The following is a 16,279-nucleotide window of genomic DNA, read 5'->3' on the forward strand; positions in this document are numbered from 1 at the left end:
ATTAGTGACTGCTGAAGGCTATATGGAAGGTAGTCTGGTATAGGGGAAAGAACACTGAACTAGCAGCCAGACAAGCTGAATTTAAGTACTCCTTTTTCACGCAGTACCTGGGTGACCCTGGGGAGAGTCCTCTAACTGCTCAAAATCCTCAATTTCTTCATCAGTAAAAAGTGTATACACAGCTAGGTGGTACAGTGGATAGTGTGCTTAGCCTGGCATAAGGAAGAGTCATTTTCCTGAGTTCAAATCTGACCTTAGAAACTTACTAGCTGTGTGACCCTGGGCAAGTCACTTAACCCTGTTTGCCTCAGCTCCTCATCTGTACAATGGAATGGAGAAGGAAATAGCAAATAACTCTAGTATCTTTGCCATGAAAATTCCAAATGGGGTCACAAAGAGTTGGACATAAGGGAAACAACTAAACAATGATGACAACAAAAACAAAAATTCATTTCCTATCTCAGAGAGCTGTAAGGATTGAATAATACACGTAAAAGCATTTTGTAAAGTGTAATGTGTTATATACATACAAAAGATTATCATTCTCTATAAGTTATATCTTTTACTAACCTTTTCGTTGACAACTTCCCCTGTTTCATTAAACTGTGCTTTTGAACTCCCTTTTACTGGTTTACTCCACTCCACAAGAGGATCATGAATAAAAGTCTTTAAGACACTAAAAACAAAAACAAATATTCTTTGTAGGATAGACAAAATATAAATTCTATTAATCACAAAGACATAGTGACAGATAACTGGGATATTATTAAACAGATTTCTAGGTAATACTAATTTCAAAGTGATGATCAGGAGCCAATCATAACATCAGGACAAGAAGATAAATTGTCACCTTTCCAATAAAGAATTGAGTGGTTTTTTTTTGTATCTGGATGTCATATTTTCTATTCAACTCTGGTTTTTTTCATTAAGAGTGCTTGAAAGTCCTCTATTCCACTGAATGACCATATTTTCCCCTGAAACAAGATACTCAGTTTTGCTGGGTAGGTGACTCTTGGTTTTAATCCCAGCTCCTTTGACTTCCACAATATCATATTCCAAGCCCTTCGATTCCTCAGTGTAGAAGTTGCCAGATCCTGTGTTATCCTGATTGTGTTTCCACAATATTCAAATTGTTTCTTCCTGGCTGCTCATAATATTCTCTCCTTGATCTGGGAATTCCAGAACCTGGCTATAATATTCCTAGAGTGTTCTTTTTGGGATCTTTTTCAAGAGGTGATTGGTGGATTTTTTCAACCTCTATTTTGCCCTCTGGTTCTAAAACATCAGGCCAATTTTCCTTGAGACTTTCTTGGAAGATGATTTCTAGGTTCTTTCCCTGATCATGGCTTTCAGGTACATGTGTACATGTGTAGCTAATGCTATTTTAAAAATTTTAAATTATCTCTCCTGGATCTATTTTCCAGGTCAGTGGTTTTTCCCATGAGATATTTCACATGGCCTTCTATTCTTTCATTTGTTTGGATCTGTTTAACATCATCTTGATTTCTCTTAAAACACTAGCTTCCCTTTGCTCCAATCTAAATCTGAGGGAACAATTCTCCTCATTGAGCTTTTGAGATTCTTTTTCCATCTGGCAAATTCAGCTTTTCAAGGCATTCCTCTCCTCATTGCCTTTTTGAGCCACTTTTGCCAATTGAGTCAGTCTGTTTTTTAAAGTGTGATTCTCCTTACTCAGGCTGTTGACTCTCATTTCGTAATTTTCTTGCATCATTCTCATTTCTCTTCCCAATTTTTCCTCCACTTCTTTTATCTGCTTCTTAAGGTCCTCTATGGCCTGAAACCAGCTCGTATTTTCCTTTGAACCTTTTGGTGTAGGAGTTCTGACTTCACCGTCTTCCTCCTGTTTCCATGCTTTGCTCTTTTTGTCCCCAAAATAGGAGTCTAATGTTGGAGTCTTCTGTCTGCTTTGTTTCCTTTGCCTGGTCATGTTGCCCCTCAGTCATTTGACCCCTGGGCTTTTTGCCACAGTAGGATTCTGCCACCAGACAGGGGAGCTTTCTTCCCAAATGCTGGGGTTTTCTCAACTGCTGTTGGTATTAGTTGGGTGCCCTCTCTGAGGCCTCCGCATACTCTGGCAAGCTGGTCACACACCCCAGGACTTCCAACCTAGACCTCAATCCAGATCCAAGCAGGTTAAAGCAAGAGCGATTACTCCTCAGACTGGTTGCTTGGTCCCCCTACACTCTGCATGCCAGTAGCTGAAGCTGCAATGTGGCCACAGTGAGGAGTCTCAGCGGCTTCTCGCCCTGGGGGCAAAAGCTAACGCACTCCCAGCTACTGGTCCCAAAGTCCACACTGCACTGACCTTTCACTTTGTCCTTAGCATCTATGTGTTGATAAATCTGGAAATGGCCACAGCTGCTGGTGATCTGGAGTCCCTCAGGCTGGCAGATGGTCAGGTCCACCATGGGGCTAAAACCTTGGTTCTCGAATGGCGGGGCTCAGCTCCCAGAGCTGCCAGCCTGCCAGGCTGTCCTCAGTGGAAGGTTAGATTCTCTTGTGTCATTTTGTGGGTTCTGCAGCTCCAAAGTTTGTTTAGAGTTCTCTTTTTACATGGATTGGGGAAGGTGGAAGCCGGAGCCCTGTGGAGGTCCTGCTTCAATTTGATACTTTTTACAAATATTTCTGCTCTGAAAACCTGAGCTGGATCAGTATTTGAAAGTCAAATGTAGCAGATAAAAAAAAAATCAGAAAAGCAGGCAAGTTTGAAAAATACGAATATGCTTACATCCTAAAGGAAGAGACTTTTGTCTCCTGAATCCCACTATCTCTAAGGGCCAAGGAAGTAACAGTGGAAAATAAGCTCAGTGATTAGGAGTTCAAAAAAGAAAATAAGAAGGAATGCAAAGGAGGAGGGAGCAACTTACTACCTCTCATTCCTTGCTTGATGCAGGGGAAGACTATTTTAGGTATGGTGGTGAGAAATCAGGAATTGGGAATCTCATGAATTTCATACTTAAATGAGCCAGGCAAGGAAAGGCTAGGGGTGGGATAAGGAAGTGACTAAGTGGTTAGGACAGGGAAAGGGAAGAAAGGGGTTTCAGAAGAAAGGTAGAGTTGGAGAAGGAAAAGTCAAAAGCAGAACAAAATATGATTATGGAAGGTTATGAAAGGCAAGGAGGGGTGAAGTGCAGTAGGGTGGCAAGCAAAGAAATGAATTATTATAACTGGAAATGACAGGGAGAAAAAGTGATTGATTGTAACTGTCAAAGAGTGGAATGGGCTTATCCATAAAACAAGATGGTGGGCAGAACAGATTCAAAATCAAAACCTAATAAGCTATTGTTTATAAATGTTAATGCCAGTTTCACTAGTCTTTACCTAGCAAGACTTAAATACTATCATTGCATCTTTAACATGGCAACAGAATCCTGGACTGTCACTGAACTGTCATTCTGGAGCGACTTGTCATGGCTAAAGAGAGAATGGGTGAGCTACAGACAAAAAGATACAGAGAACTTCTGGAGAACTATATTAACTGTTCTGTTGCAAATAAACATTTAGAGAGAATTCTTACATATTTGCTGCCATTCTGAAGGAGTTAAATAATAGGACTGTTTTTTCTTGAACAAAGAAATCAGTAGTTGGTTGAAGGGGATTTTGGGGCACTAAGCTTTCTAAAAGCTGATACATTATAAACAATTATTTATCTTTGTTTTATTGTTTACTGAACTGTTAATAAATAGTCAGTTACCTTGACATTTATTTAAATCTAAGGTAGAAGAGTGTTTGACAGAGAGATGAGCAAACAGTACTTAAAAGGTTTCCTTCAATTTATTTTAAAAAATATGTAATAAACTATGATGATGGATCAGAGATGATTAATGAAAAAGATGTTAAATAATTTAGTAAATAACAAGGCAATATCAAGGCATGCTCTTGAAAAATCACAGAATCCGGGATGAGATGAGAAAGTGAGCACCAATGGTAGCTAGAGAGCAGGAGGACCACCTCACCTAGCTACACAGGAATGTGGCTGACATTAAAACCCTGCTACACAAGAAGTAAATTTAAGAGGTAAAATGATGAACACCATATGAAAAATATGGTACGTTTCCAGATGCAGCCAACATGTAGATTTGTTTTGATTGAGTATGCTAATTTGTGATGAAGGAGGGTTGTTTTTTTTTTAATTGTAGGAATTGAGAAGGATTAATGATGGTGATGCCAGAGAAAAGAAAGAAGAAAAAGATCATTTAAAATAAACAGCAGCATTTGAAAGACATTCAGAGAAATATAAAGATAAGCAGAACAACTCTGAAACTACCAAGTTAAATATATGTATATATAAAATAAAAGTAAGTCTGCATGTAATAGAACTATGTGACTTCATGTGTACCCTTTTTCCTGTTCTTCCTATATGGAGATGTTTATCAATATCTGTCACATTCAGATTAACAAAAAAAATTATTAAAGCAAAAAAAAAAAAAAGGGTTGGAGCAGATTTTATTATGCCCCAACTGAATACAAAGTAGCAAGGATGGCAATTATAAATTCAAACAAAGTAATAGTAAAAATTAGACATAATTAAACAGGGAAACTCATTATGTTCAAAAGTATCCTAGATAATGAAATTATATGCATTATATTTTAAATACATGCATGTACCAAATGGCATAATTTCTAAGTATTTAAAGGAAATGCTAACCAAACTAAAAGAACTCCAATAAAACTGAAATTGGTGAATACTTCACCATTGCCTCTGTCAATTGTAAGAAAAAAAATCACCAGGTATGGCAGAGCAAGGCTAATTTCTGCTACCACAGGTAGATCACCTGAGTTGGGGAGCTTTTAGCTGAAGTAGGCCAAACTGATTGTCTGAACTAGAGAGTGAACTAGACTAGGTTAGAAACAGAGCAGGTCGAAGTTACTATAACAATAGGCCCACGAGTGGCTACCACACCTTCAGCCTGGGTAAGAGAGGGCCCAGTCTAATTAAAATAAAATGAAATAAAACAAAAATCTAATGAACATGAATAATATAATTATTTGAACAGACTACTTAAAATGTATTGGAATCTTAATGAAAATGTGTGTGTATGTGCATACACATACACAAATATATATACAAGCATACATATATACACACACACACATAAAATATATATAGTATATATATAATCTGTATTCATTTATTTTTCAGAATTGTATGGCTCTTTTCTAAAAACTGACCATATGCAAGAGCAATAAAGAATTCACATATAAAGGCAGAAATACAGCAAAATTAAACATCCTCTATAGATTACAACATAATAAAAATTATAATCAGTAAGAAAAATATGAAGGATTCAGATTTACTGAATGGGTCAAAGAAAAGAAATTATATATGAGATAGATGATTAAGGTAAGGAGTAATCAGGAAGAATGCTTTAAAGTGTAAGGCAAGGCAAAGAGTAAGATAAACTGTAGGGAGATGAACAGAATGTACCTTAAGGGTAGGGACATTCAGTTTTGTCTTTATCACAACTGCCTAATATAGCAAGCCAAAGTTCAGCAACAGTAGGTGCTAAGTATTTACAGAATTAAATATAACATGCCCCCTTCCATTTTAGAGATGAGGGAACTAAGCCACAAAGAGGTTAAGTTACTTGCTTAGGTCCATACTGATCTCATGGCAGACTGCAGACTAAAACCCAAGCCTCTTTACTCTGAGTCTCAGGTTTTTCTACCACATAATTATGACCAAATTCCTTTAAATCCCAATGGAAAATATTATATGCTTTAATTTAGAAGGCTAGCAAGAGGCCTCGCCTCTTTCTTATGGAAATGCTTTAATTTTTTCAAACACACTGCATTTCTACAACAAGGGTTCAGTATTTGCATATTATCAGGAAATCTTAAAGAAACTCAAACAAATCTGGCCCGAAAGGTTAAGAGATATGCTAAAGCCAAAATAGTTTCACTTGCTAGCTATGTACCTACCTGACTTTCCTCCTTAATAACACTGTTCACCTTCAGTAAGTATACTTCCCAACTCCTCTTCACCTACCCAAATCCTATTTATTCTTTAAAATCCCATTTCCCTGTGAAGCCTTCTATCACTACCTTTCTCTTAAGGACATAAGGATTATGTGCACTGCATTCAGATGCTTTGGCAATTGGAAGAATTATACGGTTGGTTAGCACTAAGATTTTTTGATGTGGCTGCTTGAAATTCTTAACCAAGGGGCGGCTAGGTGACACAGTGAATAGAGCAATGCCCCAGGAGTCAGGAGATCCTGAGTTCAAATCCAGCCTTAGACACTAGACACACTTACTAGCCGTGTGATTTTGGGCAAGTCACTTAACCCCAACTGCCCTCCAAAAAGGAAAAAAAAATTCTTAACCAAATTTTAGATTGTTAATGGTATGATTATCATGACCACAAATAAGAAATTTGAAATCCATAATAATAAGATGACAATTATAGAGCAAGAGAAACAAAGAACAGAAGAAAAGGTTAAAGACAGGGAATAGAAGGTAAATGACTAAAGGGTACTAATGCATTACAAATTATTATTAATCTTAATAATTTGGCAGTCCTTAGGCAAACTATGCAAATGGTAGATTCCATCACCTTGAGGAAAAATTCCTCCTAAGTAATTAGAAGTTCCTTCTTAATTTTCAGAGTATATTACTTTTCTTCATACTCTATACCCAACTGACAAGTTACTAACATATAAAAATATATTCTTTAAACCCAAATTAAACCAAGTCTGATAACTTATCATGAACCCACAGGGTGCTATCCATCAACTGAAATAACATACTTAATTATACTTACTTTAAAAGACTCGTAATAATCTTTGTCATAACACACGATGGGCAACTCACTATTTTCTAATGAAAAACTCTCAACTTAAAACATAACTAAGATTTTTTTAAACATTCTGCTGAAAAATGATATTGAAGTATAACCATGGAAAGAAAATAAAAGTTCTTTTTGTGATATCACGGCAAAGAGCTGGGAATTAAGGGGGTACTCACTGACTAGTAAATCACTGAAAAAATTATAGCCTGTGAATATTATGGAATACTACTATGTTGTAAGGAATAATGAAGGGGACAATTTTAGAGAAACCTGGGAACACTTGTAGGAACTGATCCAGAGAAAAATCAGGAGAACAATTTATATAATGTTATCGTATACAACACTGTGAAGACAAACTCTGAAAGATTTAAGAACTCTGGTCAATGCAATGATCAACCATGATTTCAGAGGACTCAAGATGAAACATTTCTTTCTGACAGAAGTGGTGGACTCAGGGTACAGATTAAACATATAATTTCTTGACATGACCAATGCAGGAATTTGTTTGGCTTTGACCATGCACGTTTGATACAAGGGTTTTGTTTTTCTTTTCTTTTCAATGATGGCTAGTGAGTAGGAAGGAAAAGAAATACTTTTAGTAACTGAAAAATTAAAAAAAAAAAAAGAAAAGCAGCCCTTTTTAGAATGTTTTCTTCATGTAAACAATGACAATGCCTTGAATAATGTTTAATAGGCACCTAATAAATATGAGATGATTTGATCATCAGGGAAAAAAAAAGGATATTTTATTTGACAGACCCTAAACATATAGTGGGTTTTTTCCCTCCATTGTATTTCCAGCAACACAAGAGTATATCCAGTTCTTTTTGAAGTTGAGGAAAGTTTTGCCTAGAGAACACATATCTCTTATTTCAGATGCGTTTTTTAGATAATATAACTTAATGCATAATTTGTCAGTTATGAATTACTTTAGGTCTTCTGCAAGGAAAGTTATATAAAAAGTTACACTTAAAACTCCCAAATTTAGAGGTCTTAAATGAGGGAAAATATAAGAATCAATTTTCTCTCTTTTTCCTAGATTTCTGTTTTTAGTTGCCAATGCCATGGAATACCTAGTTCATTTTCAGGATGACAAAAGCTCCGAAATTTCTGTTAGAGTAGTAACTTCTGTGACCCCAAGCCTTTTTTGCTTACAGTAGAGATGCAAAAAGCTGCTAGTGCTAACGGAATATACTAGTCATAAAAGAAATTAAAAGAGAAGTGAAAGTAATGTCATTTCATTCTCTAAATACCTTCTGCACAAGGCCACAAAAAGAGAGGGATTCTTTCCTCCAAAAGACACTAATTTACTACACAATGGGCCAAGAGGGAAGAGTTGCTGAAATTCATTCTTCACTAGTGTAAGCAATCTATTACCTCATCAAAGGTTCTCTTTGGTCACGCATCAGTCTCATTGTTACTTCACATGCTCTTCGAAAAAGACCTTCTGTTCCCATTGGACCCATTCCATTGACCATGTTATGAGTGAGGCGAAATGGAACAATCTCTGGAACTTCAAAAGTTTCTCCCTTAACAAGCAAAATTTAAAGAGACATAAACTTAGGGTTGTGCCGTATGCATAGAATTTACTATCTGCTTTATTTAAATGGAACAGTAACAACATAATGTCTAAATGATTTATGCTAACATGTTGGGAATTAACAGACCAAAAAGACCCCTCATAAAATGTAACAACTGGAAATCAATTTTGTAAATATTTGTGGTTGTTCAAACTCTTCATGACCCCATTTCAGTTTTCTTGGCAAAGATACTAGAATGGCTTTGCCATTTCCTTCTCCAGCTCATTTTACAGATGAGGAAACTGAGGCAAATAGGATTAAGTGACTTGGCTAGGATCACACAGCTACTAACTGTCTAAGGCCAGATTTGAACTCGGGAAGATGAGTCTCCCTGACTCCCAGCACTCTATCCATTGTGCCACTTGGCTGGCCCTTTCTAAGAATAGCGGTGACCTATTTTAATGCTACCCACAGGAACCATTTTACTCAAATGTTTTAGAGTTAGAACTGACCTAATTAGTATTTTTGATATTTGCAGGCAACTTTGAATCTAAAATACTGCAACTTATCTTCAATTCAATTTTATAATAAATGTTACTAAATAAAAGTTCTCATGTATATAAATTTTACACTACCCTTCCCCCAGAAAAAACTTCTAACTTTCTAACTGGAGGAATTGTTGATCAAACTGCTTATATTCCCAGCCTTACAGAACCCCAGGTGTACATTCCCCTCACACATACCTCACAGAATTAGAAGAAAAATCAGAACCAATTGAGTCCAACCCATATCTAATCAAGAACCCTCTACAATGTATCTAACAAATGGTCACCTAGACCAGAGGTGTCAAACAGGCAGCCTGCCCAGCATCACACTCTTGAATGTGACCCAAACTAGATTAAAACATAATTGGGGGCAGCTATTTGGTGCAGTGAATAAAGCATCGGCCCTGAAGTCAGGAGGACCCAAGTTCAAATCCAGCCTCAGAAACTTAACACAAAAACTAGCTGTGTGAACTTGGGCAAGTCACTTAACCCCAACTGCCCCCCAAAAAGCAAAACAAAAGCAAAATGTAATTGGGAAATATTTAACAAAACCAATGAATTAATTGAAAAAAGGGCTATATAAACATGTGGTTTTTGCTTGAAGACATCTTTTGAGGAGCAACCTTTAGTGAGGACTATACTTCTTAAGGTAACCCATTCAACTTTTGAAAAGCCATATTAGAAAGTTTTTCCAATATTAAGCCTTATAATTTTTTAATTTGCAATTTCTACCTCTTGTACCTAGTTCTGCCATTTGCAAATGAGTCAAATCCCTCTACCAAGTGGTAGCCTTCAAATAGTTGAAGACAGCTCTCCTACCTGCCACAAGTTTGTCTTCAAGGTATAGCTCCCTATCTCCTTCAATTGGTCTTCACATAGCTTGATCTGAAGAGCCTCCCTTAGCTACCCTTTGCCCTGAGATTCTCATCTTCTTTTTTCATCCTTTCCTCTCTTGATTTTCTATCTGTTTCCTTTTCTCTTGTTCTGGCAACCTGTTACCAACTACCAATAAGTCTACTACCATTCTTGATTCCTTGGTAGTTGAAGGAAGTAGTCCCTGATACCAAGGAGAAATTGGCCAAGAAAGACAGCATGTTATAGAGTGGAAAGAGACTCCTATCTCAGCTCTGATACTAATTTTGTGACCCAGAAATATTTGAGGCCTCCATTTCCTGATCTGTAAAATGGGCATAATACTGACTTTTCTGGCCACACAGACTTGTTGTAAACAAGTGTAAACACACTGTAAACCCTAAGTGGAACTCAGTTTGCTTTTCCCATTTACAATACTGAGGCTCAGAGCTTTGGGCTTCTCCTACCCCAAATACTATCCCTTAAGAGAGGTACGAACTCTACGATAAATCAAGAAATGCCCTGTCAATACCTTTACTTATGTCTGCTACTGATGACTAGATTAGAGTTAGTAAGGGTCAATTACAGAAACAAACTTGGAGGAAAACCTGAAAGTGAAAAAAATAAGACATATCATTTACCTTATTAAATAGACAGTTGAAATCCACATGTATACATTCACCAGTCAAAGAATCAAAAAGAATGTTTTCACCATGACGGTCTCCAAGACCCAGTATGTAACCAACCATAGACATTACTGCTGTGGAACGGCAATATGCTGATCGGCTACTGTACCTGGATGGAACAAAACACAATGAATATGGCTGCTGTCTGTGGCATTCATGGAGCTGTGACTATAAGCATCTGGCTAACAAAAGTAACCAGCCCACCATAATGTTGGATCAGGGAATGTCCTCAGGAACCACTCATGGAAAATAGAAGGGTGCCGTGGCAGCAAAAATTCTCGGAACACTTTCAGCTTTTCAGACAAAGCAGCTGTCTTAGGCAGCATGCACTGGCGAAGCTCCTTTCCTGTCATGTACACTCCTACAGGGCACAAATTTTGATTGGTCGTGTTAACCAAATGTGAAAAGGAATAGAATTTTCTAATTAAAATAAATTTTATTTTATAAATAAATAAAAAATGATTTATATCAACACTGTCTGAAAACAATTAAGAGATGAACATCAATAAAATAACAAGAGTTAAGAAAAGATTTCAGTTGTAATCAAGGCAATAAAATTGCTGTTCAATACAACCAAAAAAAATACATGATTGTATCTTCATTTACTAATTAGTCCAAGTTTAATCCCCGAACTATGAAACTCAACATCAAATGAAAAAGAAATAGCAACTTCTTGTAGTTATCAACATATGATCAAAATTAGGGAACCCATTTTGCTGTAGAATTGCTTTGAACAATCCATTCTAGTTTAGGGATAGCTCCAGAGGTCCAAAAGATGGGCCCTTATGCAAATCCCAGAGGAAACGACATCATTTGCAGGATGGAAACAATTTTCTAATTCTCTAAATTCAAAGCTGTTCTGACCAATAACTGAAAGACAAAGGGTAACTCCAGTGTGGAATTGGTTCCTATGAGATACACTAACTTGAGGCACTCTTACAGCTTCTTAAATAGTGTCAGGATAGAGACCATGCTACATGGAAATATTCTATAAGTCAATATGAATCCCGTTAAGTGTACTTCAGGATGCAAGACATGCAGAACAACCTAGCACAAGCAAAAAAAAAATGTACTATAATGTGTTAGTTGAAATTACACCTAATTATAAATTATGAGCAAAGAATGTCTTTCAGTACCTTTTTCCTTATACAGTTTAGTAAGAATAAGTCTCAAGCCAGCAGTGTTGTTAACCCATTCAATGATGCCACATTCATCATTTAGGGGAATAACTGCATATGTTCGGATATGAAGCTCTCTTCTACGAGACTCTGCATCTTTCCTTAAGCACTATTTTTTTTCAAAACAGCAAAGAAATAATATGAAAACAGAATATAAAGTTACATATTTCAAGATTTTTCAATATAGTAATTGTTATTCTCTTCCTAATAAGAATAATATAGGTTAGCTAACAATCCTTTCAAAATAGTACAGAATAAAATTATGCTTCTTTAACAACAAATTTATGGCTACTTTGTTTCTTAGTGTAACACTGATAAAGAAATGTTTAAATCTTAGGAATGAAAACTGCCATCTAATTCTTGTGAGTCTAAAACTATGACCTAAAATGTAAAGTGAAGAAATCCTTGACAGCAATCATTTTTGTCTTTGTTATTCATACTATATTTCTACCACTTAGATATTTTAGCTTCATATGAAAACATCTTCCAACAGACTTGAAAACTATATAAGACTTAACTAATTCATTCTTATAACATTCCTAAGAGAGTGGCAGGAATAGTTTTCCCTTCAATTTTTGAACTGAAAGAAGCAAACATTGAGATAATAAGTATAGCCCCCTCATATGCCATCTACTCAGTTTCAAAAGCTCTGTTTAATGATTTATTTTTCAGGTTAACCAAAAATCACTTTCACACTTTGGTAGGTTAAGTAGTTATTGGCAAAATGAATGACACTATGTTGAGACCTCATTAAATCATTATTTACTCTAACAGTATATTTAAATATATGGAATGTTTAATATACCAATATTTCATATAAATGATATATTTTTTTAATTACTGAAATATCAAAATAACTTTGGCATAAGGCAATTTGGCTTACAAGATAATTCTGTGATATGGGTTCACTAAATAAGATTACAATAAAATACCAGAGAGGGGTGGCTAGGTGGCACAGTGAATAGAGCACTGGCCCTGGAGTCAGGAGAACCTGAGTTCAAATCCAGCCTCAGACAGTTAACACACACACACACACACACACACACACACAAACCTAGCTATGAGACCTTGGGCAAGTCACTTAAACCCAACTGCCCTCCAAAAAGCAAAAATAAAAATAAAAAATAAAATATCAGAGTTACAGATCACTTTAATACTCTCCAAGATTATTTATCTTTCTTAATGTTGACAAAGGCAAAGTCCAAAAGAGAAGCTGGGACAAATTTAACTTTAAGTCAGGAAAAGACTAAGAAATATCAAGTACCTAAAACACAGGAATAACTACTGAAATGATCGGTAATTAAGGTACTTGCCATTCTGGTAAAGAAAAAGTAAGCTCCTTTGAAAGACTGACTTTAAAAACATATGTTTAAAAACAAAACAAGGGCCGGCTAGGTGGCACAGTGAATAGAGCACCTGCCCTGGAGTCAGGAGGACATGGGTTCAAATCCGGCCTCAGGCACTTAACACTTAACTAGCTTTGTGACCTTGGGAAAGTCACAACCCCAATTGCCCTCCAAAAAGAAAAAAAATTCTATAAAAAAAAAAACTTTTAAAACAAAAAACCAAAACAACAAAAAAGGGGGTGGCTAGGTGGTGAAGTGAATAGAGCACCTGTCCCAGAGTCAGGAGGACCTGAGTTCAAATCTGTCCTCAGGCACTTAATATAAAAAACTAGCCCTGTGACCTTGGGTAAGTAACAACCCCAATTGCCCTACCTTCCCCTTCCAAAAAACCCCCCCAAAACCCTTTTTGATTTTTCTGTCTTTTTAAATCTAGTCAAATATAAACACAATTTGTTGAATTAATTTGTCAATCTGATGATATTACTTTGAGCCCATTAATTTTACTTTACTTGAAACAAGGTCAGTGAATTAGATGGGAGAAAACATGAAGCTCATGGAAGACAAGTAAAAAAAGTATTTATTTCATAGTAAAGTACTGGAAATATCTACCCAAGGAAATAAATGAAATTTAGTGTTTAGCAATGATTGGATTTATAGAAACCTAAATAGTGTTACTAAAAAACCAAATTACCAGTATCAAAAATGAAAAGGGTGAATTCACCACCAATGAAGAGGAAATTAATGTAATTAATAATTAGGAATTATTTTGCCCAATGTATGCCCATAAATTTGATAATTTTAGTGAAATTGATGAATATTTACAAAAACATAAACTGCCCAGATTAACAGAAGAGGAAGTAAAATACTTAAAAATAACCAAAAGATTGAAAATTACATGAAAATTTGGTTTTCTTTTTTGCGCTATGGCTAACATGGAAATGTTTTGTGTGATTTTACATGTATAACTGATATCATATTGCTTGTGAAAAATAAATTTTACATACACATTTTTTTTGTCGGGGGGGAGGGGGGAAGGAAACCTGGTATATAAATGCTGAAATAAAAGCAAATTATTTCCAAACCTTATTAATCAGGGAATTAAACTCCATAAGTCTACAGTCTTTTCTTAGATCATCTTTTGGTTTACACATCATGATATAGAATTTTCCATCTGATCCTTTTAAAGAGATCTTTTTTGGTTTCTGAAGTGATGGAAGAATTTCTACCTGAAAGATAACCATTTGAGCAGGAATTTAGACCGAAATTTGACAGTAAAAATGTAATAAATTGAGCACTATGATATTAGTTAAAATTACATAATTAAAATAATGAAATAACTGACAGTTTATAAATTTGCTATTTTACTAATTCTGTTCAAGGATTAATGGTTTCCCAGTGATGTAGCTCACATTTCTTTAGAGCACTGAGGCTAACAAAGGGTTTTCCTCTCAACAATTCTGTGAGGTATGAATTCTAAGATTTGAAATCAGGCCTTCTGAGATCAGTCCTTTTCACACTACATGGCCTTATTTCCCCAGGAGTGGTAGCAGCACTATTTAAGTCAATGGAAAAACTACAAGGTGTGACATATGGCAATGAGATATACTTTTTGATAAAGGTACCAGAGCATATATATCCAAATTGAGTCATCACACTGTTACCTAAGGAGGCTGTAAGATTATTCAATGATGTTGCCATTGCACAAAATGTTTTGGGAACTCTTCTTTTGGAATTGCCGTATAGGAACATTATTTTGAATGACTGCAATAACAGGGGCGGCCAGGTAGCACAGTGAGTAACATCACCGGCGCCAGAGTTGGAATGACCTGGGATTGAATCCAGGCTCAGATACTTACCACCACACCCAGAAATAACTGGCCGTGTAACCTTGAGCAAATTACTTAACCCCAATTGCTTATAAAAAAATATATATATAATAACAGAAAGGAGTCAAAAATAATTTCTGAGGCAAGTATGATGCATGAGGTAAATGCTCAAGTCAAGTAAAATTAGGCATGGTTAAAAACAAGACATAAATAAATAAGCTTGATTTTCTTCTGTAGCTTCTCAATTGGCTGTGAAAGTTATCCCAAAAGTATGTTAAGCAAAGGTGGCAGAGTAAGGTTTTGGCCTCAAAATGTGACTACACTGAAGGAGAACAGTCATTTAAATATATTAACATATTTGTTTAATAAAATAATAGTTTAATGTCATAGAGGGCGGTGTGATAGAAATAGCACTGGAGTGGAAGTCAATAGCTACCTGGCGTTCAGTTCAGCCCTTGAACTTACGAGATGTGTCATGAGGTTGGTTCTAAGCCTCAGCTGCTTCATTTGTAAAATCAAGATAAAAATGCTTATAGGAGCACCCCAAGTGCTGTATGACAGCAGCGGAGGGAGCTGCTGACACAATGTGAGGGAAGAGCTTCTCAAACATCACCTCTCAGCATCAGCAGTTTCTGGAAATAAGTCTTGTCTAGTTTTGTTCTTATTCCCCTTCTCCCATTTCACACCATCTAGCATCTTCTATTTTTTCCCTTACTCATATTTTCTACTTTGGGACAGCAAGGAGTGTTAGTAAAAAAATTGTAATAATGATAAGAAAAACATATTAGGTTTCATTTTAGTAGTAGCATTTTATAATCTGGGCACATTAGAACTTAGAGGAAAAATAATTTCTTAAATTCAAAAATGTTATTAAGGCTAAAGTTCAATTATCTGAAGAAATGATCAAATCCTAGAGTTTTAAAACAATACTGAATATTTCACAGAGAATGAATTATTTCAACTTACAGTTATGATGTTTTTGGAAAAAATGAACACTCATGTAGTGATGAAGAAAAGCAACAAAACCATGTGGAAATGAATGATAGAATCATATAATGTTCAATCTTACCATATCATCAAAGCCTGAAATATAGGCCCAATGTCCTGGAAATGGGTCGTGGTTAGCATGAGTGCCAGGAGTTGATGGAAGAGTTGGTATCATTACAGATTGTAAGGGAATTAGTATTTCACTAAATGTTGGATCTTCTACCAGTTTTTTAAGGGTTTTGAAATGAACATTCATGCTTAAAGTTGAACTACTACCTCCATCAACCTAGAAAATAAAGACAGTACATTTTTCATCTCAGAGTTCTCAAAATTCTAACCAGCTTTGCCACCATAGTTCCTCATTTATTTTTTCCCAACAGCAAAGCCTTAAATTCAAGTCAGTAAACATTTAAGTGCCTATTACACGTGAAATACTGTGGTAGACATACAAATATCATGATGATAAAATAATATCACAATTAAAATATTCTACATAAGCTCAAAGTTCTATCAAGTACTTTAAAAAAT

The 16,279-nt window shown here is 35.8% G+C and overlaps 1 protein-coding gene across 2 annotated transcripts in view; it reads right to left on the reverse strand.

Moving 5' to 3' along the window:
• The window catches only part of ATR (ATR serine/threonine kinase), a 119,390-nt gene that overhangs the window by 5,975 nt on the left and 97,136 nt on the right, over window positions 1-16,279 (reverse strand). For both annotated transcript variants that reach the window (XM_069104677.1, XM_069104678.1), the window contains 7 exons: window positions 15,834-16,037; window positions 14,021-14,164; window positions 11,551-11,701; window positions 10,619-10,775; window positions 10,370-10,523; window positions 8,189-8,340; window positions 571-676 (listed from right to left, as the gene is read on the reverse strand). In XM_069104677.1, coding sequence (XP_068960778.1) covers window positions 571-676; window positions 8,189-8,340; window positions 10,370-10,523; window positions 10,619-10,775; window positions 11,551-11,701; window positions 14,021-14,164; window positions 15,834-16,037 — 1,068 coding nt within the window. The remainder of the gene's footprint in view (window positions 1-570; window positions 677-8,188; window positions 8,341-10,369; window positions 10,524-10,618; window positions 10,776-11,550; window positions 11,702-14,020; window positions 14,165-15,833; window positions 16,038-16,279) is intronic.

The sequence above is a fragment of the Petaurus breviceps genome, unplaced genomic scaffold (genome assembly GCF_028583685.1).
Source record: "Petaurus breviceps papuanus isolate PSGF00001 unplaced genomic scaffold, PetGlider_PUasm1.0 688, whole genome shotgun sequence".
Classification (NCBI taxonomy): Eukaryota; Metazoa; Chordata; class Mammalia; order Diprotodontia; family Petauridae; genus Petaurus; species Petaurus breviceps.